Raw genomic sequence first — 25,778 nt, 5'->3', positions numbered from 1 at the left:
TTAGCCCCATTTAATACCAGAGGTGGAAAGTAACTAAGTACAGTTAGAGTTTTGATACTGCTGCTTTGTGGCTTTCCATTTGTTAGACATTATTTTTTATGTTAATATGTTTGTTTGATGTTTCATATTCTATTAATGAATACATTATTAAATGCAAACTAATTGATGAGCTTTGGAAAATGTAATGCATTGATAGAATTTGAACAGGACATTCTGACAATTAGACACTATTTCAAAGCCAAGTAGTTTATGTCTTCTGTCTTGATAGACAGTAAATAATGCTTATTGTTATTTTCCCCCATTAAATCTCTATTAGTGCATGCTTTTCTAACGTGTGCTAACCTGCCTTATATGTTAGCCATGATTAATATTTGGACGTAGATGTAAACACTGTAAGTCAGACAATGGTGTCTTCAGGCAGGTGTATGTGTATGTGTCCACTTTAAGGAGTAAACCAGCTGCAACAATTAAATACCTTTAATAGGTTTATGAAATAATAACTAAACTTACAGTATATTTATCCATGTGTCTTGATAAATTCAGGATAACATACATTGTACAGCTCTATTTCTATCAGTACAAGAGATGCGTCATACTCCTTTTTAACATAAGTACAGTTCTCACTGACTAATTAACTCTCAGTTCTACTTTGCAGTTTGTTGTTTGTTTTTTTTTTATCCGTCTTCAGCTCCTGTCAATAAAACTCAACACTTCCTGCACATGTTAAGCATTGAAAACATTAAAGCAGCTCAGGGGCCAAATCACTCTCTTCTCTGATACACTTTTAATGTGAAACATCAGCAGGAGGTAGCACAGATTGAAAAAAACCTGCAAAGCAGAATTGATAAGAAATAGTCAGAGAAACTCAGAGCGGCAGGTATGACATGACTGTTGTATCAATGGAATTAGTGCTGTGAAAATGTATTATGCCATGCCAAATTTACCATGTGAAACATAGAAAATCTTTGAATGCACTACTCTTGGCTATAATGGAGTCTTTTTCCATTGTTGCATGCATCATATAATTTTACATAAGTAAAGGTCTTTTTCCACCTCTGGAATATTCTCCAATTTAATGTGAACACCTGTTAAATGGGAAAGATCCTTTCATTACAGTAGTTACTGTTCTTGTTTATTCCTTATCTGCACATTAGAACAAATGGAATGAGTCAGAAAAACACAAGAACAGCAAAGTGGGAGCAAAAACATGGATGGGGGAGGATGACACTTCTTCAGACTCTCTCTTTCTGTCTCCCTGTCCTTCTCTGCTCTGCCTCTTCTGTTTGTCTTTGCATTCTGTTTCAGCCTCATTACACTTGTTTTTTTTCCCCACTGCTCACCCTCGCTCCTCCCTCTCTTTCCTGTGGCACTATATCCTCTATGGTTTGATTGAACCATCTTAAACATACATGCATGTAATATATGTGAATTACGAACATATATATCTGAAAATAATGGATGTATGTTTTTGTTTGTGATAGTAACATAATTATTTGTTGTGATGTTATGTACTTATGCATGGTTAGAGTTGAAGGCTGCTAACACTATGTTATCAGCGTGGACAGTTATCAAGAGCAAGTAGGAGATTTGTTTAGGATTGTGTTACACATTACATTCTCTATTTTTTTAAATGAAATACAGTTTTTTGTTGTTTTCTTAGCTAATAACAAATATGAAATGTATTTAAATGAAATCATATGTACAGTTTACACCATAATTGTTAGAAAACACCATAGGCTTTTCCTGTGTAAAAAGGTTTACCAGTGCTCTTTTTGACTGCCATTCCCCTTCCGCCCTGCAGGGCATCACTGTGGAGCTCCTGTGTGGTTTTGCCCCTCCTGGCCCTTACATGGATGTCAGCCGTCCTCGCAATCACTGACCGGCGCTCTGCGCTCTTCCAGATTCTTTTTGCTGTCTTTGATTCACTGGAAGGGTTCGTCATTGTCATGGTGCACTGCATCCTGCGCAGAGAGGTACCTCGCATTACCGCATTACTTGTATTACTCGCATTACATTGAATATGTAACAAGTCAAACTGCATGGCAGAGGAGGATAACGCAGACTCGACCAGATTCACATTTTTACCACCAGCATGTGAATGTTGGTAGATCAGTTGGTCTGCTTGTTCATTTGTTCAATGCCTTGGTCAAGAGCGTAATATCTCGACAATTTCAGGACAGATTGGCATGAAATTTGATGTCCATAGTCACGGTTGCCAGAGGACGATTCCGATTAACTTTGGTGCACCCCAGACTTTTCTCCGAGCATCCATCAGCAACACAAATTTCCCCTTGATCAAAATGGACATGATCCCAATGACCTTTGGCTGCCATTAAAACGGACATTTTTAGTCTCACTACTTGTTAGACTCTAAGACGAGCAATACACCAGTTGTCACATCTAATACTTTTTCAATTTAATGTGTAATAAACATTACAGACTTTAGGGGCTGTAGGCTTTGAGCTTTATTTAATAGAGGACACATGCTTAGTATTTGCAAACGGATGTATTTGTGTTTGTATACCCTACCAGTACAATAATCTACTTTATGCTCTCATGATCTGTAACAGGTTCAGGAGGCAGTGAAGTGCCGTGTGGTGGACCGTCAGGAGGACACTAATGGAGATTCAGGAGGATCTTTCCAGAATGGCCATGCTCAGCTCATGGTATGAATATGTTGGGTTTTTTTTTTCTTATAATCAGATGTTATTTTGAATATGGGCGTGTGCACTAAATACAATATTTACTGTTTTTCTGTCCTCAGACTGACTTTGAGAAAGACGTTGATATGGCTTGCAGATCAGGTAAGCTCCAGGTAGAAAGTGTTGGATTTTGTGTTTGCGCGTGCATTTGATTTGACTTTGGGGACTACTGTTCAAAAGCTACAGATGTCTCTCTGTGCCTCCTCTCTGTATTCCTCAGCGTTGCAGGAACAGATGTGAGGCATGTTCCCCCTCAGTTAGGCAGTTGTGTCTTACAATCAACATCACAGCAGACTCCCTTCGCCAAGGAGCTGTTTTGACAAGAGATACGACACATTACTGCTGCATAACGCAGTTTAGCCCAGGTTGATGGGAGTGGGACGAACGTGTGCTGAGCAGTTATATGCAGATAAATAGGGCTGTCTGAGTCTCTCCTACACTGCCGCTGCACAATTAAGTCCCTCCCGACAGTGCTGCATCAGATACTGGCTCTGCTCTGATATCCGCTGGGAGTGAAAATCTGATTATCTCTTGAGACAGGATATCAAGAAAAGCATCTGGAGCAGAAAAGCTATTGAGACACAGACAGGCCCGATCGAGAAAAGACAGAAAAGAACAAAGAGAGATGATTGTTTTTTCTCTTTGTTTATGTCAAGAAGGAGGAGGGAGCACAGAGAGCGACTGTAAGATATTTAGTCTTGTGAATAAAAGCGTCTGATGCTGTTTAGCAGCCTGGATATGGTGTGGGTGATGCATTCTGCCATAAGCCAACAGCTGTTATGGTGAAATGAGTTTGGGGTCACAAGGTAACAGCAGGCAAGATGGCAGCCATGTACTGTCATTTTTTTTTATTATATATTAAAAAACAGGAACTTTCTAGAGATCTTCTGATTTGTCAGCCCACTCAGCAGGGTTTGACCAATATGGGTGTTTGAAGGGTGATAGCAATGTTTTTTTTTTTGGATTGAGTCTACTGATATTGCCTGCCGGATCACATTATCATGTGTATGCATCATTTCCCTGCAGGGCTGAACAGCCTTGAAAATAGCATCACTATACTTGGCTTTCCACTAAAGCCAAGTATATTAATATATAGGATTTGGCCATGAGACAATGTCCAACAGTTGATAGCATGGTAGCAACTGCCCCAATATTTAACAGTTAAAGAAATCTGATAACAAAATACATTATTTGCGGATAGTTGATAACATAAGCAATTTTTTTTTTTTTTGATGAGGATTCCCTCGATGCATTTTTTTAGGAATTGTGGCCAAAATATTTTACAGTTGCAAAATTGACTTATCTGTGTTTACTGGCAAACATATTTTCTGTTAGTTTGTTTTTATAGTGATTCCCATAGCTAAACAAGCATTTAACTGCTTTAAATTGTTATATTATATTTATACACAATAGTTCATAGCTATAGAGTTTTACTAGAGACTGACATTGGTTTGCTTCAGAAAGCTTCATTATCTTCAGACTCTGTTTTGTTGAGAAGCCCTGTATCAAAATCTAGTTATACATTGTGTTTATTAATAAATATATAAACATATGTGTTTAATGTGTTTTACTGGAAGACAACAGAATACATAATGCACAGTGAGGGGGTGCAGGGATCAGTTGGGACACAGTTTTTATATGCCCCAGGGATCCCAAGTGGGTAAATCCATCCATGGTCCAACCCTTTATCTGAGACTGGTTTCCTGTCTTTGTCTTGCTTCCAGGCACTATGAAGCGATCATCCCTCCAGGGGGAAGAAAAAGCCTCCGCTGGGACTCTCACCCTTCAGAAGGGTTCTAACTTTAACACCATGCCAGCCAGCATGGCCAAGGTTCACCTCCAGAACGTGGCCGACTACACCAGCCACACTCTGACGCTGCGCAGGGAGAAGGGAGCCACTAAGGGAATCAGCACCGAGCTGCCGGGTGCCAAATCCATCTATATCTGCGACGGCGAACTCTTCAAGCAGCTGGATGGAGAGCTGCCTCGAGGGAATGGCGAAGGCAGCAGCTCTGAGGCCACTGGCAAAGGCCCGGGGTACGTCATTCTACCAACCAATAACACAGGCACCCTGAAGCCAGCCAAGGGGAAAGAGGAGCAGACAGCCAAGTATAACATCAGCATTGAGCAGCTGCCTCAGACGAGGCTCATCCACCTGGCTAACCCTGCCAACAGCGAGCCAGTGCCTGGCTTTGGGCTGAAGAGCCTGCCTGCTGACCAGGTCAGTGTGTCATGCTCAGAGAGAGACTCACCTGCGCACAACCTGCAGAACATACCCAGAGACTCCCAGGTAGCCAACAGCATGTGTGACGGAGGAGACTCCGGAAACTCCGGTGTGATGTCCAAGAGTGAGACCGTCTCTACACTGTCCATGAGCTCGCTGGAGGTGAGACCAGTAAACTAATTAGTATATTACTAGCAATACATTATCAGCCTCATACTTCATACTTAAAATAAGAGATAAGACATGCATGTAAAGCAGGGTCATTGGGTGAGGATGAGTCTCTTCTATATCCTGCTACAACTACGTACCATAAATTCTCAAAAAAAAAGTTTGTACTTTAACTGCAGAAATAAGACACCCTTTATTAGAAACGTGTTTAGGCTCAAAATCAAGATTATAGACAAACCATTATGCTGGAATATCCACAGATGAAATATACTTTATCTAATTTTTATAAGACATCTCCCTGTTTTCTGATCTGCCCATTTTTAATTTGCTGTTAATGGCAGTTCAACACTTGAACCATATTTAACAGTTTTCTTGATAAATTCAGAGTAATATAAAGTTACACAGCACCAACAGAATCATGCCATACAGACCATTCCGCTGTTCTGAGTTTATTTTTTAACAAAACTACTGTTCCCAATCAGTAATTAATTCCATTCACTTCTAATTTCCCATTTTTTCAGTGAAGCTTCTTTCAAAAAAAAACTCAACACTTAAAAACTCACACATTAAAATCTTTCCAGCAGCTCATAGGGCATAATCATTTCCTGTCCCGTAACATCTGCAGGAAGTGGTGTTTCATTGATAGTAGCTTAACACAGATCAAAAAAAACGACAAAGTAGAAGTGATTGGAATAGATGAGCGAATAAAAAGAGTAACTCAACAGCAGCAGGGTGAGTATGACATGACTCTGTTGTACTGATTGAATAATCCTGTGCAATTGTGGAAATTATATAAAATAAATTTGTAGCTATTTTTTGAGACTTGGCCATTATTTAAATACTGGCTTTTGTTTGAGAATTTATGGTAGTATCATTGTGTTAAACATCATTTCCTTCTCATCATATCTGCTCTTTATTATCACAGTTTTAAAAAAGGGACTGTTTAACCATAAAGCAGTTTCTTGTCTTACCCATATATCAATGTCAGCGATTCCACTGGTCATGACTGCTTACTTTTGGTTTAATCATCTATAAGTTTGCATGAAATGCAGCCATTTATATAGTCAACACTGTATTATAACAAGTGATAATCTATAGTATTGTGCTAGAATCATCTATGTGGCATGTATTTTGCCACAGGCTTTGTTTTAGCGACAGAGCATTATTTCATTCTCCTTAGAAGAAGAAGAAATGATTAACAGAGATCATCCCCTCTATGATGCTTTAAATAAGGCAACAAGCCTCTTTATTTCATCCATAACAAACACTGCATCACAAAAAATATCCCAGCATTTTCTGGCCCCATGTAAGGATAGCATCTGTGAAAAGGTTAGTTTTCACTCAGCTACTAGTGCAGACAGCAGTGGCAGAATGAGACGACACAGTGATCAGCACACAGTGGCCTGGACGTCTGCCTGCTGGTGTCTTTTCACTTCGGGGCAAAACACACTTCCATAATGGTGTGCGAAGCGGCAGCTGCTACAGCAACCGAGCAGCCTGAAGGTCAGGTTTTCCTTCACCACTCCATGACGGAGGACTTAAAGGTCATTCGGTCACAATCTGTTAACTGCAAACTTGTGCCAACAGGGTCAGAATGACCAGCAGCAAACCTTGTTTCCTCCCTGAATGTCTCACGGCTCTCTTCTGAGCCCCAGAAACACCTTGCTGATGTGGAGATACAGAATGAATTACTTAAGAAACACTTGAGCATTTGTCTGCTCACAAGGCACACAATATCAAGACACATCTTTAATCTCTCTGTCTCATCTTCCCCCAGAGACGAAAATCACGCTATGCAGAGCTTGACTTTGAGGTAATTTTAGTCTCTTTGATTCCTACAGAGCTTTTTCAGACTTAGACCAAAAAGCTGATATGTCTCTTAGCTACTCAGACCTCTAGATGTTTGCATACATTTATTATTCAAAGTTTGGGCTGTGACTGTAGTGTTGAGATAAGAGACATTGAATGTGAAGGGGATAAAGTAGGATTGATGGTAGCCTGTGCTGTTTACCTTGTACATAACGTGCAATGTTCCTGTGTAGAAGATAATGCACACCCGGAAACGCCACCAGGACATGTTTCAGGACCTGAACAGGAAGATTCACAGTGCAGACAAGGATAGAGAATCTCCACCTGTTGACGCCAAAGCTGCCAAAAGATGGAGTGTGTCCTCTGCCAGCAGCGACAAGACCAACATGAGTGTAAAGAGTTTAACTTTATTCTGTTCTGCCCCCCCCCTCCCCCTCCTATATCTAATGTTGTTCTCCTTTTCTCTTATCATTAGCATAAATCACCACACTTGAGTGGAGTTGCCTGTTTAATTATAAGTGCATTCATTTTGAAGATAGTATTTTTAATCTGTTCACAATGTCAGTGCCAGAGCAAATTAGCCATGAGGGCATAGGGGCGTAATTGTTGGTGGGCGTAAAAACTACAACTACAAACTTAGCTAAAGACACACTGTCAGTCTAAATGTGGCAAATATTTGAAGGTTCTCTCAAATTATGCAACTTGTTACAAGACAACGCATCGCAACAACAGTCTTATGAGTTATTTTTTGTTGAGATAGCAGCATAGGCTCTAACTAAGCATAGGCTAAAGTTCTGCTGCCCAACAATGGCATGTTTAGGTTTGATTATTTTCATCTAGTAATTACATTTTCTCTGACCATGCCAATTCTGTGTCTGTGTATGTCATGTGTTTAAGCAGATATGCAATGACTAGTGTGTAGCTTGGCAAGCTAACAATGATTATAGAGCTTTGTGCCACTAGTAGTATGAGCTAGCAGGTTGGCTACCTGCTAAACTGCTACATGTAGCTTGGCAAAATAGAACTGTGAACTAAAGCCACTGAAAACTCCTATTTGAAAGTTTTGTTTTAACAATATCCACAGTGCTCTTCATCATAGACGCTCATGCCTTCTTGATAATTTAATCATATGATAGGTTTATGTTTTGGCCAACAGTTTTAATTACTTCTACATAAGTTTGGTGTGGTTAATGGCTGAATTCTACAATACCCAATAACCTCAATGACAACCCCAACGTCAACAGTCAGCTAACATTGTGTTTGCAGGAATGTCCACCCACTTTGCTACGCTATAGCTAATTGTAGTGTTGAGATTCAAGACATTATTATTTGTTATGTGGGGAATTGGTTTTTTGTATTCCTTGGCAAGGCTATTAGCTAGCTGACTCACACAGTCTTTATCCCACTAAACAATAGGAAATTAGCTTGGGCTTTGGTTGCTTGGAAGCTAGTCTCCCTACAATGTCACCAGCACTGGGTACAGAAGGAATCCATGTTGGCCTTATAACTGCAGTCATTTCATGGCACCATTTCCCCTCTGCTGCATAACCCCCTCAGCTCCGTTTGTTGAACGGCTTTGGAGTCAGGTCTCCTCTGGCCTAGGGCTAAGTCCAAGTTTTAAAGACAAGGCCACAGCTATTGGACACCGATAGTTTCAGAACCCAAACCAATATTTGTGATAGTCCTGCAGAATCACTCTCCAGAGAAAAAAAAGCAAACAAAAAAAAAACATGTCATTGTAAATTGATCATACAAATTGAAGAGGCAGAGAGATCAACTTCTCCAAGGTGGATACAAGATGTGTTTTGAGGATGTGCCAATCAATAGAATCCTACAATACAATCATAGATGCATCCCAATCCATATTAGCATAGCTAGTTAGATTTTTGTGCATATACTCATTTTTGACTAAATCAGCAAGTTCACATCCATTTTACAGGAGTTTGTGAAAAGGAATCTTAAAGGAATAGTTTGAGTAGTTTTTGGGAAACACGCATATTTGAGTATCAGAGTAAGTTGTGAAGATCAACTCTAATGTCTGGAGCTGGAGCTAAGAGGTAGTTAGCTAAGCTTAGCATAAAAACTGTAAGGCAGCATCCTGACCTAAAAAAGCCCTGCATTAAAACAATGCAAGCTGCGTCGGTGGGGGTGTGGTGTTTAAGGCACCAGTGAGACAATGAAATATGATCCAGGAAGTCAAGCCAGGGCTACAGATTAATGTATTTAAAGGTTTATCAGACTGCAAAACACTGTACAGAAGTTTGTTTGGCCAATGTAGTGCCTTGCCTGATGATGTTGTGTTGCTGAACCACATTCAACATTTTTGCCAGTCTTTATGCTAAGCTAAGCCTCCTAGTTCCAGCTCCATATTTGACAAACATACACAAGTGGTATTGATCTTTTCATGTCACTCTTGGTGAGACAACAAATAAGTGTATTTGCCAAAATGTCCAACTATTCCTTTAAGAAATGTAGAAAATTACTGAGCTAGACCGATAGAGAGCAGCTTTAGATGAAAGAGGTCCACCAAAAGAACTCAGATACAACACAGATTTTACTACTATCTTTGCCAAACAAGATTTTTTCCCCCTCTCCTCCTGCCATCAGGACAAGCAGCAGACTCCGAGTAAGAGGGCATGGGAGGGCATTAGGAAGACCCACTCCCCCCCATCCTGGGTGAGGAAGGACCTGGAGACAGTGGTGGCCTCCCCTCTGGAGATGCAGACGGTGGAGTGGGAGAAGACCAGCGCAACCATTCCTCTGGTGGGCCAGGAGATCATGGACCTGCAGACAGAGGTGTGATCAAGACGGGCTGCCTCACACCCACAACTCCCTTTTTTCCCCAAAATGCTCTTGGACAAACAAGCAGACACACCACATACACTGCCCTGCTCTGTATTTCTAATCAAAGGCTGGAGGGAGCCCTCTGCGAGAATGTGAGGGGAAAGCGAGGCAAGGAGGAGAGAGAAGTGTCACAATATCATAAAATCAATTTAACCAATTAAAGAGAGAACAGGAACATGGTGTCTCTTTCTATCTTGTTTCATTTGATGTTTGATGTTTGAATTTCACCAGAAAAAAACTGGTCATCTTGTATATGGTCTTGGATACCATGCTGGCTCACATGCAAGACAGATTGCCAAAGTAGCAGATTCAGCTACTGTATGTGCATCATACAGTCATGTAATAAACAGCATAGCAAAGGTAATCATGCAATGTTTACCCCTTGTATTAAATGGTTACAATGTAATAGTCATGATTATGTCTCTTTTTTTTTTTCTTTTTTTTAACTGTTTGAAGTATTGTTGCATCACTGTTCCGCTCTCTCTTTCCCCTGATCAACGCTGACGTTGTATATGGCCTCAGATGCCTCTTCTTCAACATCAGTCATGGACAAAAAAATAACAACAAGGGTTTGAGGAGGCAGACTGCCAAACATACACTTATGTGCCCCTCAATGCAGTTCTCTCCTTCCTACAGCTCACCCCAATCCTTTTGGCTCCACCACTTTATCCCTCCTGATCCCAGTGGGGCAAGGTCGGCCCTGCAGCGACAAGCCAGGTGGGAAAGGGGGGTTAAAAAAAAATCAAATATGTCACCCTGAGCCAAAATGGCAGGTTGCCTTCTCATCAACGGACACCTCAGAGACGCCAGCTAGCAGGCTTTGTGCTCTAATCAGCCCTCAACCTCAACGCAGCCCACAGAGGGACAACATAGACGCCACTGTCGGCACGTCCGGAAGGAGCCACATTGGACGAATACATGCTGTTTGTGTCAGTTTGTTGATGTACAAGCAGGCTTGGTACAGTAAATGCAAAATATGACGGGGGTGTTTGATGACGCTAAGGAAAAAGTTACTTGTGTATGTGTGTATGCGTGTGTGTCGAGCACTGGAATATGAGTAAATGACTATATCTATAAATATATATAGTATGAGGATTAAAGGTGATGTTCTGTACAAGGCAGAGTTCGTCAGAGGGATGCTGGTCGCACACAGAGAAAGCACAAGGCTCATTTGGAGTCCTGATGTACAGCATTGTAATTATTTCACAGAGTTCTACAGAATGGATTTTAGCCTATAAATATCTTTCTTACCTGTGCTTGGGGAATAGTTGTTATCATTATTATAAATATGAACATGATTATTCTGATACTGATCCTCCCATTCCCTCCCCTGTCCTTTCAGGGTACTGGACTATACGAGTGTTCTGTATCGCAATGTAACAGTGTGTGTTTTGATATCACCGCCAGTCACTCCCTCAGATCTGTATTTGTCAAAACCCTGATCGCTGACCCCTGACCTCCAAACCTCTAAACCCCCCACCCGCCCCACCCTGCCACACACACCCCTCCCACCTTCCCTCACTCCCCTTTTTATTTTACTGGGGTCGCCTCTTTGTTAATGTACAGTTTTCAGAGCACAAAATGAATGTGTCTTATTTCTAATAAAAGCATATCTATATAATAAAATAAAGTCGTCATGTTTTATCACTACATTTAATCAAACATTGTGATTCATCATGTTTCATTAAACCTATGGTTAGATAGGGATATGTTTTCCTTGTGTTTTTGTATTATTATAAAATCTCTATGGGGAACCCTTGAAGGAATAATTTAACATTTTGGGAAATGTGAATTCTCGAGATGAGACGATCAATATCAATCTCATGCCTTTGTGTTAAGTATGGTCTGGAGTCAGGATATGGTTAGCCTAGCTTAGCACAAAGACTGTAAGCGGGGGGAAACCATTACATGCGCCTATAAACACCTCTAAAACTTACTAATCAATGCATCTTGTTTGTTAGACCTGTACATAAATAGAAATGTGAAAATGAGCTTCTTGGTGAACAGGGACTGTGCCCAGGTTGTGGGAGTCTTGTCATCATGCCGGTACAGAGACCAAAACCTGTGCTCACCATCTATCTGGCAAAGTTCTATGGTTCTATGGCAGAAATAGTTCCAGCACATATATCTCCCTGCTATGGGGTATCAGGTGGAAGGTTGTGGCAAGGATGAAACAAAACAAAACACTGGCACTCACGGATCTATCCTCTTATTATTCTGTCCACAATAAATAAGAAGAAGATAGATCCATGAGTGCTGGTGTTTTGTTTGTTTCAACAAAGAAGATATAACGTGTTATTTAGTGAGTTAAATGTGTGACGCAAGTAAATAATAGAATATACCAAACTGTTGATCTGTTCCTTTACCATGAGCTGACACATTTTCACCAGATTCTGTACAATTAAGCATTGTGATGTTACTTGGTTCACTATATAAAGAATAAGACCATATTTCAAAGTACTGTACTTAAGTGCAATTTTAATGTACCTGTACTTAACTTGGGTATGTCTACTTTCTACTGCTTTACACTTTAACTCATCTACATTATTATTAATGTCAATATTGGAAATATTGTATTTCACTCCATTACATTTTATACCTGTGCAACAGTCACTAGTTATTTCAGAGATTAAGATTTCTAAGTACAAAACATGTGATTATCATCAGTCTATAACATTATGCATGACTAGATTAAACAAGCTTAATAACAGTCATTAGTATAATAGGGTTAGGGGTTAAGGGGCCATTCTGTATAATGAGTTGTTCTACTTTTGATACTTTAAGTACAAGCTACTTCTGTACTTTTACTTAAGTCAGATTTTGAATGCAAGGCTTTTACATCAGCATATTTCTTCCACCACTACTCACAAATAGTTTGCTGTGAGTCAAAAGTTGTCCACTAGCACTGATCAACAAATGCTAACTGTCAGTTGGTCTCAATGGATCAAAGATGGTTTCATATCCTGCTCCTGACCTGGGTTTAATGTGGATCTGACACTCTGCTTTAGTTTGAAATGGTAAAAACATGTTTTTATACAGTTAATATAGGAGTACTACAGGAGTCACAGAGACACTTGGTTGGTTTGTGTTAACAATTTATTAGGCGACAGGGGACTACTTAAAGAGATGAAATTCCATGTAAGTACAGTTCAACCACACCATCTGGTCACGCAAATCTGGGCAACAGACAAGTAAAAGGTAAGGTACAAACAAAGTCTCTGGTCAAAACTGTTTCTGCACTAGAATGTTGTTCTCTTCACTGTGCAGAATGATGTATGTGCAGAGTTTGTTTTCACATTCATCTGCTGGAGGAAAGTTTCTCTGTGTTCACCTTAAATCTCAGTTTAAGGTGTGCAACTATGAGGACGACTTGTGACATCATCACTAGTTTGCAGCCTATCCTGGTCCAGTATGCAACTTACAGAAGTGTGATGTGGAAACTTGAAGCCTCCAGTGCACAAACACTGAAAATGGACTTAACAGAGAAGGAGGAGACAACTTGTGTCCAGCAGGAAAAATATTTGCATATTCATATATTTTTCAATTAGGGAGAAGGAGTAGATGTAATTTTAAGAATTTTCAACAAGGTCGAACTTCAGCTTCAAATTATTAAATTCAGTTATTTTAACCACATATTTTTGTTATTCATTCCTCCAACAAAGTTTATAACTGATCTACTGACCACAGATTGTATAAGATGAAGGTCACTTTTTTAGACTAAGTTAACACTTTCTGTAGCTGCTTTACTAATAAAATATTCACGGTAGAAAGCTATTTGCATTACCAGTATATTATTTACCATAGTAACAGACTCAGCAAAGGTGAGCTCATCAGTAACCTCCATTATTGCAGAAGAGAAAATCTAACAAAAGATTAACATACTGTAGTGGGTCTTTTAAATATATGACCTTCTCTCTCTGTCTCTCTCATGACAATGACATCTCTGCTATAGTTGGATGTATCAGCAAGGGTGAGAAGGCTGAGTACAGGGCTGTGGGAAGCTTTGTCACATGGTTTGAGCAGAACCATCTGCAGCTCAATGTGACAAAGACAAAGGAGCTGGTTGTGGATCTGAGTAGGGCCAAGGCACCGGTGACCCCTTTTTCCATCAAGGGGGTCAATGTGAACTTTGTGGAGGACTACAAGTACCTCTGAATGTACGTTGACAATAAACTGGGCTGGGCTATGAACACTGAAGCCCTCTACAAGAGGGGCCAGTGCTGTCTGTAATTTCTAAGGGGGCTGAGGTCCATTGACATCAGCAAGACAATGCTGAAGATGTATTATGAGTCTGTGGAGGCCAGAGCTCTCCTGTTTGCTGTTGTATGTCTGGGCAGCAGGTTGACGGTAACGATCGCCAAAAGATTCAAACAAGTCCGCAAAGCCATCCAACTTTTCAACTCCTCCCTCAGAGTGTCAGACACTCTGAGTCAAAAGACTGGCCCTTGGACTGGACTTACTTCACCCCTGTCAGCAGTTTCATAACCCCATAATTTATTTAGAATTTATTAGAAACAGGGCTCTCCACACATCTTCCAACAAAAAGCAGCTGAATCAGGTACTTCTCAGTTTGATGACAGCAAACTTCAAAAAACAGAAAGGACTGGAGCACACTGATTCATTTTCAGCCTGTAACTGTGCAAAAAGACTAACGTTTCGACACTACTGTGTCTTCATCAAAGTCAGGGTGGACAAAGACATGAGGCAAACAACATATGTAATCAACCTGAACCAGGTGTGCAGCTGTAATTAGATAATAGGTTGAACAGGGTTTCAAATCCATTGGATAATAAATCCAAGGGTGGGAGTTGCCATGGTCAGTGTCTGAGTGCCACACCACCAACACATCTCAGGAACAAAAGAGCACAAACCACTCACAACCAACAAAATGCATCAAATCCAAGCACAAATATCCATCAAAAGTGACAAAGTAGAAGAAACATGACATACTTAGTGCTTCATCAATGCCAAAGGAACAACATCATATCAGAAACAAAAAGAAAAAACAGAATAAAACCCCTTCTAGAGAGTTAAAGAAAAGTACCTTAAGTACAATTAAAAGCTGCAAATTAATCAGTGTGCTCCAGTCCCTTCTGTTATTTATAATTTATATTTTCCACTGTGCAATACTGACTTAACAGCACAATCATTTTTTTACAATAATTCAACTCTGCAATACTTATATTGTAATATTTGTACTGCATTAATACTACATTTAAACTGTATATTTCAACTAATATTTCTCCTTTATACTATTCTTGCATCTTAACACATTTATGAATGAATTAATATATATATATATATATATATATATATATATATAGATAGATAGATAGATAGATATATAGATAGATATAGATATAGATATAGATATAGATATAGATATAGATAGATAGAGAGAGAGAGAGAGAGAGAGAGAGAGAGAGAGAGAGAGAGAGAGAGAGAGAGAGAGAGAGAGAGAGAGAGAGAGAGAGAGAGAGAACGAGAACATGACCCAATTTCCACTCAGGGATCAATAAAGTATTTCTGATTCTGACAACACATTTTGAGCCAGTTGTCCAGCAGTGAAAGAAGGATTCAGATCCTTTACATAAATACCAATATAGCAACATAAAAATACTCCATTACAAGTAAAAGTCCTGCATGAAAAATCCCACTGAAGTAAAAGTACATAAGTATTATGAGCTTGATGTAGTTAAAGTATTGCAGTAAAAGTACATAAGTATTATGAGCTTGATGTAGTTAAAGTATTGCAGTAAAAGTAGTGGTTTGGTCCCTCTGACTGATATATTATTAAATATGACATCATTAGATTATTAATAGTGAAGCATCAGTGTTAGAGCAGCATGTTACTGTTGTAGCTGCTGGAGGTGGAGCTAGTTTACACTACTTTATATACAGTTAGCTAGTTTAGTCCAGTGGTTCCCAACCTAGGGGTCGGGCCCCTCTAAAGGGTCAGCAGATAAATCTGAGGGTGAAATTTTGGATCATTTGAACATTTATTGAAATGAAAGCAGGTGAGAAGTTTAGAGGGAAAAATCACTATTTGGTGGAGGTGTTAACAACTAAGTCATCTGAAATGTGACCCCAACTACACACTGCTTTTTGTTAGTGTTAAGTGGAGCAGAGCAGGTGGACCCAAATGCAAGCTGAGCGAGGCTGAAGAATAACTTTATTGTGCAGGCAAAAACAAAGCTGGCAGGTCAAACGCAAAACTGAACAACAGAGCAGATCAAACTGAACAAAGGATCCACGTACCCTCCATCCAAAGCTGTATTCAGCTTGTTTGATAACAGGATAAACAAATATATAATGCATTATGAGTTTTTTGTGTGAACTGAAAAGCAGAAATTCACATGCTATTCCCGTTTTCGTTTTCAAATCGGCCATTGGAATAGAAATTAAACCAAAACCAGAAAACAACTTGTTTTTTGCTTTTATTGTTATATCTGTATTATCTGCTTCTACTGCATCTCAAGAGGTTATCTATCTATCTATGAGCCTAGCTCTAGAAAATGTTTTGAGATGCAGTAGGGGCAGATAATATAGTTATAACAATAAAAGCAAAAAACAAGTTTTTTCTTCTGGCTCTGGTTTAATTTCTATTCCAGCTGCTGATTTAAAGATGAAAATGGGAAAAGCATGTGGATTTTTTTATTTCACATGAAAAACGGAAAAACAAAATAATGTATTATATGTTTGTTTATCCTGTTATCCAACAAGTTGAACACAGCTTTGGACGGAGGCTACATGAACCTACAGCCTGTATCAACCATAACAACTTCAAAGCACAACATTTCAAGGTGTTTACTGAGTTGTGTGATGGTTCTTAGGCTATTATATGCGCAAGCTAATAACGGATTATAATCAGCATATTAAACGTAACACAGAAGTCTGTCTTTCAAGAAAAAGGGATATGAGATGTTTTTAGTCAGATGATGTTTTTAATTCTAACATGTTCTGTCTATCTTGGATGCATTTATCATTTATTTTCATACAATAATTGGGATTCAGGAGGGCGAGTGTGAGCAAGCATTCTCAGTGTGAAAATTCAGTTTTGTGACTGGCAGCCTATATTTCATTTTTTAAGTTCTGACCTTGGTAATGAAGTAATATTTTCCACAGTATTGTCCACATTTATATAGCCTGCATGAAACAACATGGTAAGAATGACCAGGCAAAGCACCTAAGATGCACTTTTAGTAGTCAATCAGAACATTGTAGTTTCACCATGGCAGACCCACGTCAATAACATCCACCGTCGCATAATTACGTAATAATTACGTTTTCCATTGAGGTCAAGGAAAGGTGGTTAGGCAAAGATGATAGGACATACTTTTCAACCATAGCCAGAGAGTAGGGAAGGGCTGACGAGGCTGATACAGGGCAGGTGTGTAGATGGGCAAAGGAGGGAAACTGAGTGACAAAAAACAGACACACCCACACCACACACACACACACAGACTGGGAGACAGAGGAAAAACAGCAGAAAGACACAGAGAACAGACTAACTAGTAAAGGCAACTAAAATAATTGTAAAGCCAGAATCCTACTCCCATTCAGTCTAGTCTAAAAAAACAGGGAGAAAAGTCCAAAGGGCCTCTGGTGGACTGGTGGACAGACATAGAGCCATACTGTCACAGAACCATGACAGTAAGACGTCAAAAGTTGGAAACCACTGGTTTCATCTTTGTTATATTTTAAAAGCTTGTAAGTATAAAGTAGCATGAAATAGAAGTAAAGTACAAGTACCTAAAAATTGTACTTAAGAACAGTATTTGAGTAAATTTACTTAGTTACTTTCCACCACTGCAGTTGTCATTTGTCACTTTTCAAGACATCGGCAGGGCTCAGTTGAGGGTGGAGGCTGCTTCCATCAGAGCTGTAATGTCACAGGTCTCCCCTGCTGTGAAACTGCAGCAGAAATATAGAAGAGCCACCGACCACGGGTCAGCTGATATAAAAGCTATTTAAATGTTGTTTTAGAGACATTTCCTCTGTTACATAACAGCCTGTGAGACACACTGAATATGCTCTTAATCTAACTTAAGATGAGAAACAAGTGAATAATGAAGGAATGCGCTTGTGCTTTTTGGTGTGATTAGAAATGGGTGTCTGTAATGGGCTTAGAATTACTTACACACTTCCACTGAGAAGAATCTGAACAAGTTGGCGTGAGTTGACTATTAAAGATTTAAGAAGCCATAAGTTGTCAGACTAATAAATGCTGAGGCTGATTTCAAAAATACATCACTGGCAAAGCTTCAGCTCGCACAAGCAACACAAACATAAAAAGTGCAAATCAGCTTCATTATTTTGCATTTGCAACATTTACTCATTAGTGTCTTCACAATGGAACCTGCTGAAATGTTTTTGTAAGTGAATGAATAGAAGAAAAATAATCAAAACTGTGGTGAAACATGTTACACATTCAGCCCTCTACAGAGACAATGCTCTGATGATGAAGGTAATAAATTACTAATTGGTAGTAGCATTTAGTCCCCATGATTGAAGAAGTATATTAAATAGTAAATCATGTGACAGATTCATTATTGGTAGAGGTGTTACAACGACCGACTGAACGATCGATAGACTGAAACATATTCTGGAGAGATTTGGTCTCTGTGGGTGTGGACAGCAAGCAGCTGTGGACTAATTACAACATCTGACAATGAGATAAACAAGGTACAGTTCCTAATTGTAGCATGATATTATTTTAGGATCATGTAATTGGACATTTGACTATGATCACAAGAGAAAGACTGTCTTTACCAAAATATCATGAGGTGGGTATAAATATGGCAACTTACATCTAAACTGTATTTGAGTGAGTCTGATGTAATAAATACATCTCAATACATTTATGGAAGAAATGGTCTGTTGTAGTGCCTCAAGATGAAGACAACTATACTAAGTTACACTGTAACAATAAGTTGTGAAAATGCATCTTCAACTATGACACTATGAACTGTGAAAACTAATTAAAATTGTACTTGGTGAAATATGCACAGTATTAGAAGATTTTATTAAAAATCTATCGGCACTCTGTTCTATTGTTCTATTAAGACATTTGATGCAATCTCAGATTTTTATAACTGATGATGATAATTTCAGCAGTTAGTTCATGTGATTTAGGTGAAAAGGAATCAGGATATTCACTGTTAAAATAGGGGAAACATGAGCCACCTGATGCATCCTATTATCACCATGGCATTTAAGCAGTGCTGTGATGCTCCACAAATGACCACAACCAGGTGTGCATATGGCCCTCTCCTCTTCTCTGTACTCTGAGGGAACCTTATGAACCTTATGCTCAATATTTCAATAATAGTTCAATTATAAATCACTCATATAATTAGTTCAGATTGAGCTAGCTTGTATCTTTTAAAATTTAAAGGTGCTTATGAAATAACTATGGCTTACTACAAGCACAAACACATGTAAAACCACTGACCTGAATGTTTATGAAAAAGTGAAATTAAATGTGTGACAAGGGCTTTTATAAAATATGCTTTCATTTACTACTTTGCCATCTGCGTCACCAGTTTCCCCTGTCTCCAAAATGTCTCCATAGAGTTGTGCACATTCACATTTGTATTTATAAATCCCAACATTTTCATGGCAAGTGGTGTACGCATGCTGACACAGTGGTTATAAAGCCCCAGTGCTTGACATGAAACATTAAAAAAAGCTTTGGACACTGTTCTAGAAGAATTTTAGAAAGATACTCCCATGCAGCTCTCACAAAACAATGACATTAAAGTATGTAGCTGTATGTGTGTGACTAATGATGTCATCTCAACCTTCATTTGACACAATTTTTCATCCCCATCTCACCATCTATTCATGTCTGAATGTGCTGGGAAATGATGGCAGTTTGACATTTGGAGATTTCACAGCACTTTGTTTGGAACAGTAACGCCTGTCATGACGGCTGTGTCAAACACACCCACAGATTCTCTTACCACTCATGAACTCCTGACTCATGCTTGTTATAACTGTTTGAACTGCGATGACTTCAGTTGATTTTCCTCACTTGAGAGGCTCATTTTCGGGCAGTGGTGCCTTCAGTGGTGGGGTGATGTAGCGTGAGGAAAAAGTGGCCTGTAACATCATTAGTATCCATCCAGACTCATTAACCTCACGTCGTTAATTAGACCATCAGCAGGCATTAGTCTCCACTTGTGCCTCGCCCTACAAAGGCCTGACAATGGCCATTAATGGACTGGCACTCTGATGACATTTCCTGACACTTGGCACTGATCTCAGCTAGTCATTGTGTTTCTGCTGCAGCAGGCGATGTAGGAAAAAGAGCAGGATTCTGATGACCTGCAGCAGCTGCACAGTCCACCAACCTGAACCTTCACACAGGCTTTTACCATCCAACTGCCAAATGAGCTTTTTAAAGGGGCATTAAGTGCTCTGTGACTTTATCGACCCCTGCAACAGGGTTTCTGCTGATCCTCAAAGAGGCACATTACATTTGAACTTTTTTGTAGCCTTTATGTACTGTTTTGTATTGAAACAATAGCACTTAATGAAGTATACTGTCTGTACCCAAGTACAGTACTAAAGTACAAATTTACTTTGAATGTGAAAAGGATTATGCTAAACTGAAAACATCCTCGACCAAATGAGTTATAGTCCATGTGGGGTCAAATAATACCGCTTGTCAGCAGTCTGAGCTGACCAAAAAGAATTTTAACGACCTTTTTAACTTTCTAGGTAGTTAATTACTTGTGTCCATAGATGATATTGCAGCATTGTTAGGACGAATGACACCGTCCTTTAGCCCACTAGATGTCCTACCAACCTCTCTGTTTATAAAGGTTTTTAACTTTATCAGCCCCTGCATGGTCAATATCAGGGTATGCCCGCAGTTACTGTTAGCAGACTATTGTTCAACCTTTGTTCAAAGAAACCAAACCTGAACTCCATCCTGCCAGAGAACTACAGGTCAATTTCAAAAATCCCTTTTTTTCCCCTAAATTTTAGAAAAGGTTGTTGAAAAGCAACTTGTTCAAATACTGGAATCGCACAGGGTGTTTGATAAATTTCAATCTGGTTTCCATCAACTGTACTCCACTGAAACAGCTCTCCTTAAGGTCTCAAATGATATTTTAATGGCTGCAGATGCCGGGGAATATACAATTTTGGTTTTATTGGACCTTAGTGCAGCATTCAATACTGTGGACCACCACATTCTAATCCACAGGTTAAATCACCTAGTGGGCATTTCTGGGACTGCATTGGAGTGGTCCTCCTATCTTGCAGATAGTTCTTTGTCAGTCTCTGTAGGTGAATTTGTGTCAATGCAGCTTTGCCATGTGGTGTACCCCAGGGATCAGTCTTAGAACCCATTTTATTCTCCATATACATGCTGCCACTAGGACAGATTATCAGTAGTTCAGCAACATCTCCTACCATTTGTATACTGATGACATCCAGTTGTATTTTTCATTTAAACCTGATGAGCTTCATAAACTCTCTGTACTGAACAACTGTTTAAATGTAATTAGGGACTGGATGGCAAATAATTTTCTGCAGTAAAAGCAGATAAAACTGAAGTCTTGATTTTTGGTCATGACAATCTTCACTCAATCAGGCAGAACCTTGGTGCCTTATCCTCATCTTCTTGGTCTTCTCTGCGTAATCTTGGTGTAATTTTTGACCAATCCATGAGTTTTGATGTTCACACAGACACTGACTCAGTCATGTTTCTTTCACTCAAGAAACATAGCCAAACTTAGGTCTGTTGTGTCAAGAAATGAAATGGAGATGCCAATACATGACTTTATCTCATCACATTTGGACTACTGTAATTCTCGTTTTACCTGCCTTAGTAAATCTTCCTTACACTGCTTACAAACCATACAAAATGCTGCTGCTAGGCTCTTAGATCCAACAGATGGTCACATATTACCTCTATATTAACCTCACTGCACTGGCTTCCTGTTCATTTTAAAATTCATTTTAAAATTTTGGTGCTCACTTATAGAGCCCTTCGTTGCCAGGTTTCACAGTATATTACGGATTTTCTGCACCCCCACACCATGAGTCAAGCTTTAAGGTCCTCTACCCAGTGTTTCTAAGTGTACCTTGGACATGTTTTAAGACTCAGAGATTGTGCTTTTCCAGTTGACAGCCCCTAAGATTTGGAATAGTCTCTCAATAAGCTTGAAGTCATTTAACACTGTGGACTGTTTTAAAAAGCAGCTAAAAACCCATCTATTCAGACAGGCATTTTTTTATACTCGAACTTGTTTTAAAAACATATCAAATTTTTAAAAGGTCTTGTTCATTGTTGAATGTGTCATACCAGTTGCAAAAGCCTCGGTTTGAAAGTTATTGTGTGCTTGTTAGAGCCATTCAGGTCAGATGGCAGCAGTTCACAAGGTGATGCAAAATGATTATATTTTACATCAAGGAAAGCACTGAGTGGTTAGAACTTAAAGGGGTCTGTCAGGACATCAAGAAAGTTTCATATAAGAATGAACACAGGTTTAGATCACAGTTAAAACAGTGCTATGCCATGTTCTCCTGGTATGGAAGAACCTGCACAATGTTAACAGTTACTTGTTAACGAATGAAGATTCTACATAAAAAAACATGATGAAAACTATCAACAGTTTATAAAATAGTTAGATTTTACTGATGTTTATACATATATATACATTCATTATTTGTGATTATGTATTATTATATATAATATATAGATTATTTTAAATGAATTCATTTTTTTGTGTGAATATGAATGTGTGTGCATGTATGCATACATGTTTTATGGGTTCTGCCGTCAAATAGAAACTTATACGCTGATGTTATTGTCTCAAGATTATGTTATACTGCCTTTATAGTCAAAAGCACATTGTGAGACTCTGCTTACCATGTGAAAATGTTCCCAACAGGTACCATCAAAGGTGAGCTGTGGGACTCTGTAACTTTTATCTCTCATTAAAAAGAAAGTCCTGGGAGGAAAGGCAGATAAGGATTTGGCCTTCAAATCTTAATTCTCACCTGAGACCAAAAGAAACTCATTAGAGATACGGTGAATTAATTAAAATACCTGTTAGGGTGACAAATATGTGATGATTGTGACGCACGCAGCTGTATGTAGAAATACTGACACTGAACTTCATACAGCATCTCTTCATCACCTTGTGTATTTATTATATATTTTGTTACCCTTTTTACTGTTACTGCATCTCTCCTTTTGGATAATAAAGTTAAATTTGAATTTAAATTTGAAATTGTTGTTTCACCACTTTTACTTGGAATAGAGTATTTTTACAGTGTGGTATAGTATTTTCTAGTTTTACTTTACTTTGTCCTCCACTACTTTGACTAGACGATAAAAAATGGTGCAAAATTCAGATAACCCTTTAGTCATTTCTCAAGCAAAAATACACATCATTTACTGGTTTTATCTTTTCAAATATGAGAATTGCTGCTGAAAAACTGCGATAAGTGTAAAAACTGATTGACAGATTAATTAATAATAAAAGTAATCATTAGTTGCAGCCCTCTTCTGTTTTATTCTGTCTCATGATGTGTTATATCACTGTCTGCTGATAGAGCTTGGTGTGAGGAAGCCTTCTCCCTCGCTCCAAAACAGCCAATCATGTTGAGAATACTCATTTTTCTATGGTGATCATTTTTGTCAGAACGCCTCATGGCTGGTGCTTTAAAACTAAAGGTAAACATTTCAACTTGTCTGTAGTTCTGAATCTCCCAACAAATGGAGAATATGATTTCATCTAAATGTTACAAGTTTCTTACATGACATATACTGTCTTTTCTGGCTTAGTAATTCCTCACCTGTCCACCAGGTGTCCTCAGTGTGTTCCCTGTCCTGCACACCTGAGACTCATCAGCTCTGAACTGCTGCCTGCATTCCCAGTAGCTCCTCATCTCCAATCAGTGTCTATGTGCAACTTTCACCTCTCAGTAATCTATTTCTATATATAACATGTATATAGATAACATGTTACTAACGTTCTGCTCATCTTCTGAGTTTTTTGCTGGATATTATCTGTCTGCTTGATTCTAACTTTAAAGGATAGGGCCACATCTATTCAAGTCTGTCTTAAAAAAGCACTGACATGCCCACTGAAAAAGTTATTGGTGTCTATATTTGTTCCTCCTGTCCATACTGGCTGTGAAGAGATCTCTTTAGAACATGATTCCAGTGTAACAGCTGTGGGACAAAATCCACAGTCATTCTGTTTGAAAAGTGAAAAATAGTGGTAGATGAATTCATCAGTGATGAGGAGACTCAAAATTAATACATACAACAAACATATTTACATCATGTTTTCTACATGTTTTTTCACCCAACTGGAAAATTAGTGCCACCATCTGTTTATCTTGATGAAGCAACTCCAAATATTCACATAACGGTAGTGGATGGTAATGTGCATTTATTTGAAATTTTGAAACTTTGCTGTTTTTCTGGAAATTCTGTTAGATTTCCATCCAAATGTAGCACAAATTTTAAGTACTGTGGGGAAACAAAAATCTGGAATTTCAGCCAGAAATGACCCAGACTGCTGAAAACTTATATTAGCTTTGACTGAACTTTAAGTCATTTTTGCACAGAACTAGGGGGACAGTGAATTTTGTTCTCCATCACTCACATGGAAAGCATGTTGGGAAGGGACTGCTTTATGATCAGTATAGACAAGGAATTATTACAGTGATGTGGATCAAGATAGACTTGAAAACATGTGAACCTATCCTTTAAATCTGAATTTCCACCAGGTTAATGCCTTGTTTTGAGTCTTGTTCTGTTGCTTATTATTAACCCAAAGCTTCACAGAGAGCCTAAATTTTATGCCTGCTATTTGCAAGCAAATAAAACAAATGCCAGATGTTTACTGAAGAAACACATAGGATTAAATAGCTGCAATGATATAGGCAAAGTTTAATTCATAAGTAACAGTGTAAATACACGATTTAATAAGTAAAACTATTTATCAGCTGGGAGGAAACTTCAAAGGAGATTTAACAGCATTCAAAGCAGAATTCCCCTCTAGTCACAAACATCTGTTTGTGTTTATTTACCGAAAATCTGAACAAAATGCTGTTTTTCAGTTTGTGTCCTCTGTCAAACTGCTATTACACCTACAGGCAGCTGTCACTGAGAATCTACACAGCAGGACATACAGTTAGACAACACCAGAGTCAAACTGTGGACAAGGTGTTGTTTGATAAGAGTGTGTTGTTATAGCACACAAGAGTATGTGATAACATGGTGAGTGAGCTGTGAGTGATTCTTTTCTCTTTCTAGTTTCAAGGGAAAAGTTATAAAATCCTGAGCTCTGACCACAGCTGATTTAAGTGAGACACCTGAGCCATCTTTGTTGTTTGTTTATTACAATCTCAAAACTGAACACACTCCCACACAATTAGTGACTAAATGAACCAGTACCTAATTAGAGTGAATTAAGTCTAGCTTGCACAGGCCAGATGATTCCTTCTTTGGGGATAGGATTTCTTATTTTAATTACTTGGGGTTTTTTTTGTTTGTTTTATTTGTTTTTTGGGGTTGTTTTTTAAGAGTCCAACACGCTCTGTGTTCACCATTGTCTGCAAGCTATACAACTGAAGGCTCACTGCACCAGCCTTAACAGCCTGCTCATGTTCTGAGGCCTATACTACAAAGCAGGAGTTGGGGTTAGTTGGGTAACTTCAGGTTTAACTCTGGATTTTCAGTGATGGTGGTTCACTTTTTACTGGGGTATACTGCCATGGTAACTTATGCTGCACACCTAACCTGCTCTGGAATAGGTTATGTTCAAGATAACAGATCATCACCATTCCTAGAAGATCCCGTTGAACTTGGTGCGTGAATAGTGAGAGGGTCTCTTAGGAAGGCAAGAGTTTTTAGAGACCAACAAAATCCTTTGGCTTTCCCGGACGGATATCTGTATGAACAATATAGATTCTCAGTGGGTAGACAATAACTTTGGTTGACTCCTTGATCTATAAATAATGTACACCCAAGAGTAAATGTTACTGTTGTATATTAA

General features: G+C 38.9%; 1 protein-coding gene across 2 annotated transcripts in view; it reads left to right on the top strand.

Moving 5' to 3' along the window:
- Nucleotides 1-11,344, top strand: part of adgrb1a (adhesion G protein-coupled receptor B1a) — a 169,598-nt gene extending 158,254 nt beyond the window's left edge. For both annotated transcript variants that reach the window (XM_044359261.1, XM_044359259.1), the window contains 7 exons: nucleotides 1,802-1,973; nucleotides 2,571-2,666; nucleotides 2,765-2,804; nucleotides 4,427-5,088; nucleotides 6,872-6,907; nucleotides 7,137-7,295; nucleotides 9,511-11,344. In XM_044359261.1, the coding sequence (XP_044215196.1) occupies nucleotides 1,802-1,973; nucleotides 2,571-2,666; nucleotides 2,765-2,804; nucleotides 4,427-5,088; nucleotides 6,872-6,907; nucleotides 7,137-7,295; nucleotides 9,511-9,705 (1,360 nt within the window). In that variant the 3' untranslated portion in view covers nucleotides 9,706-11,344. The remainder of the gene's footprint in view (nucleotides 1-1,801; nucleotides 1,974-2,570; nucleotides 2,667-2,764; nucleotides 2,805-4,426; nucleotides 5,089-6,871; nucleotides 6,908-7,136; nucleotides 7,296-9,510) is intronic.
- Nucleotides 11,345-25,778: the final 14,434 nt, after the last annotated feature.

This window comes from Thunnus albacares, chromosome 8 (assembly GCF_914725855.1).
Source record: "Thunnus albacares chromosome 8, fThuAlb1.1, whole genome shotgun sequence".
In the NCBI taxonomy this organism is placed as follows: Eukaryota; Metazoa; Chordata; class Actinopteri; order Scombriformes; family Scombridae; genus Thunnus; species Thunnus albacares.
The sequence above is the reverse complement of the archived record's forward strand: the minus strand, read 5'-3'. Positions and strand labels throughout refer to the sequence as shown.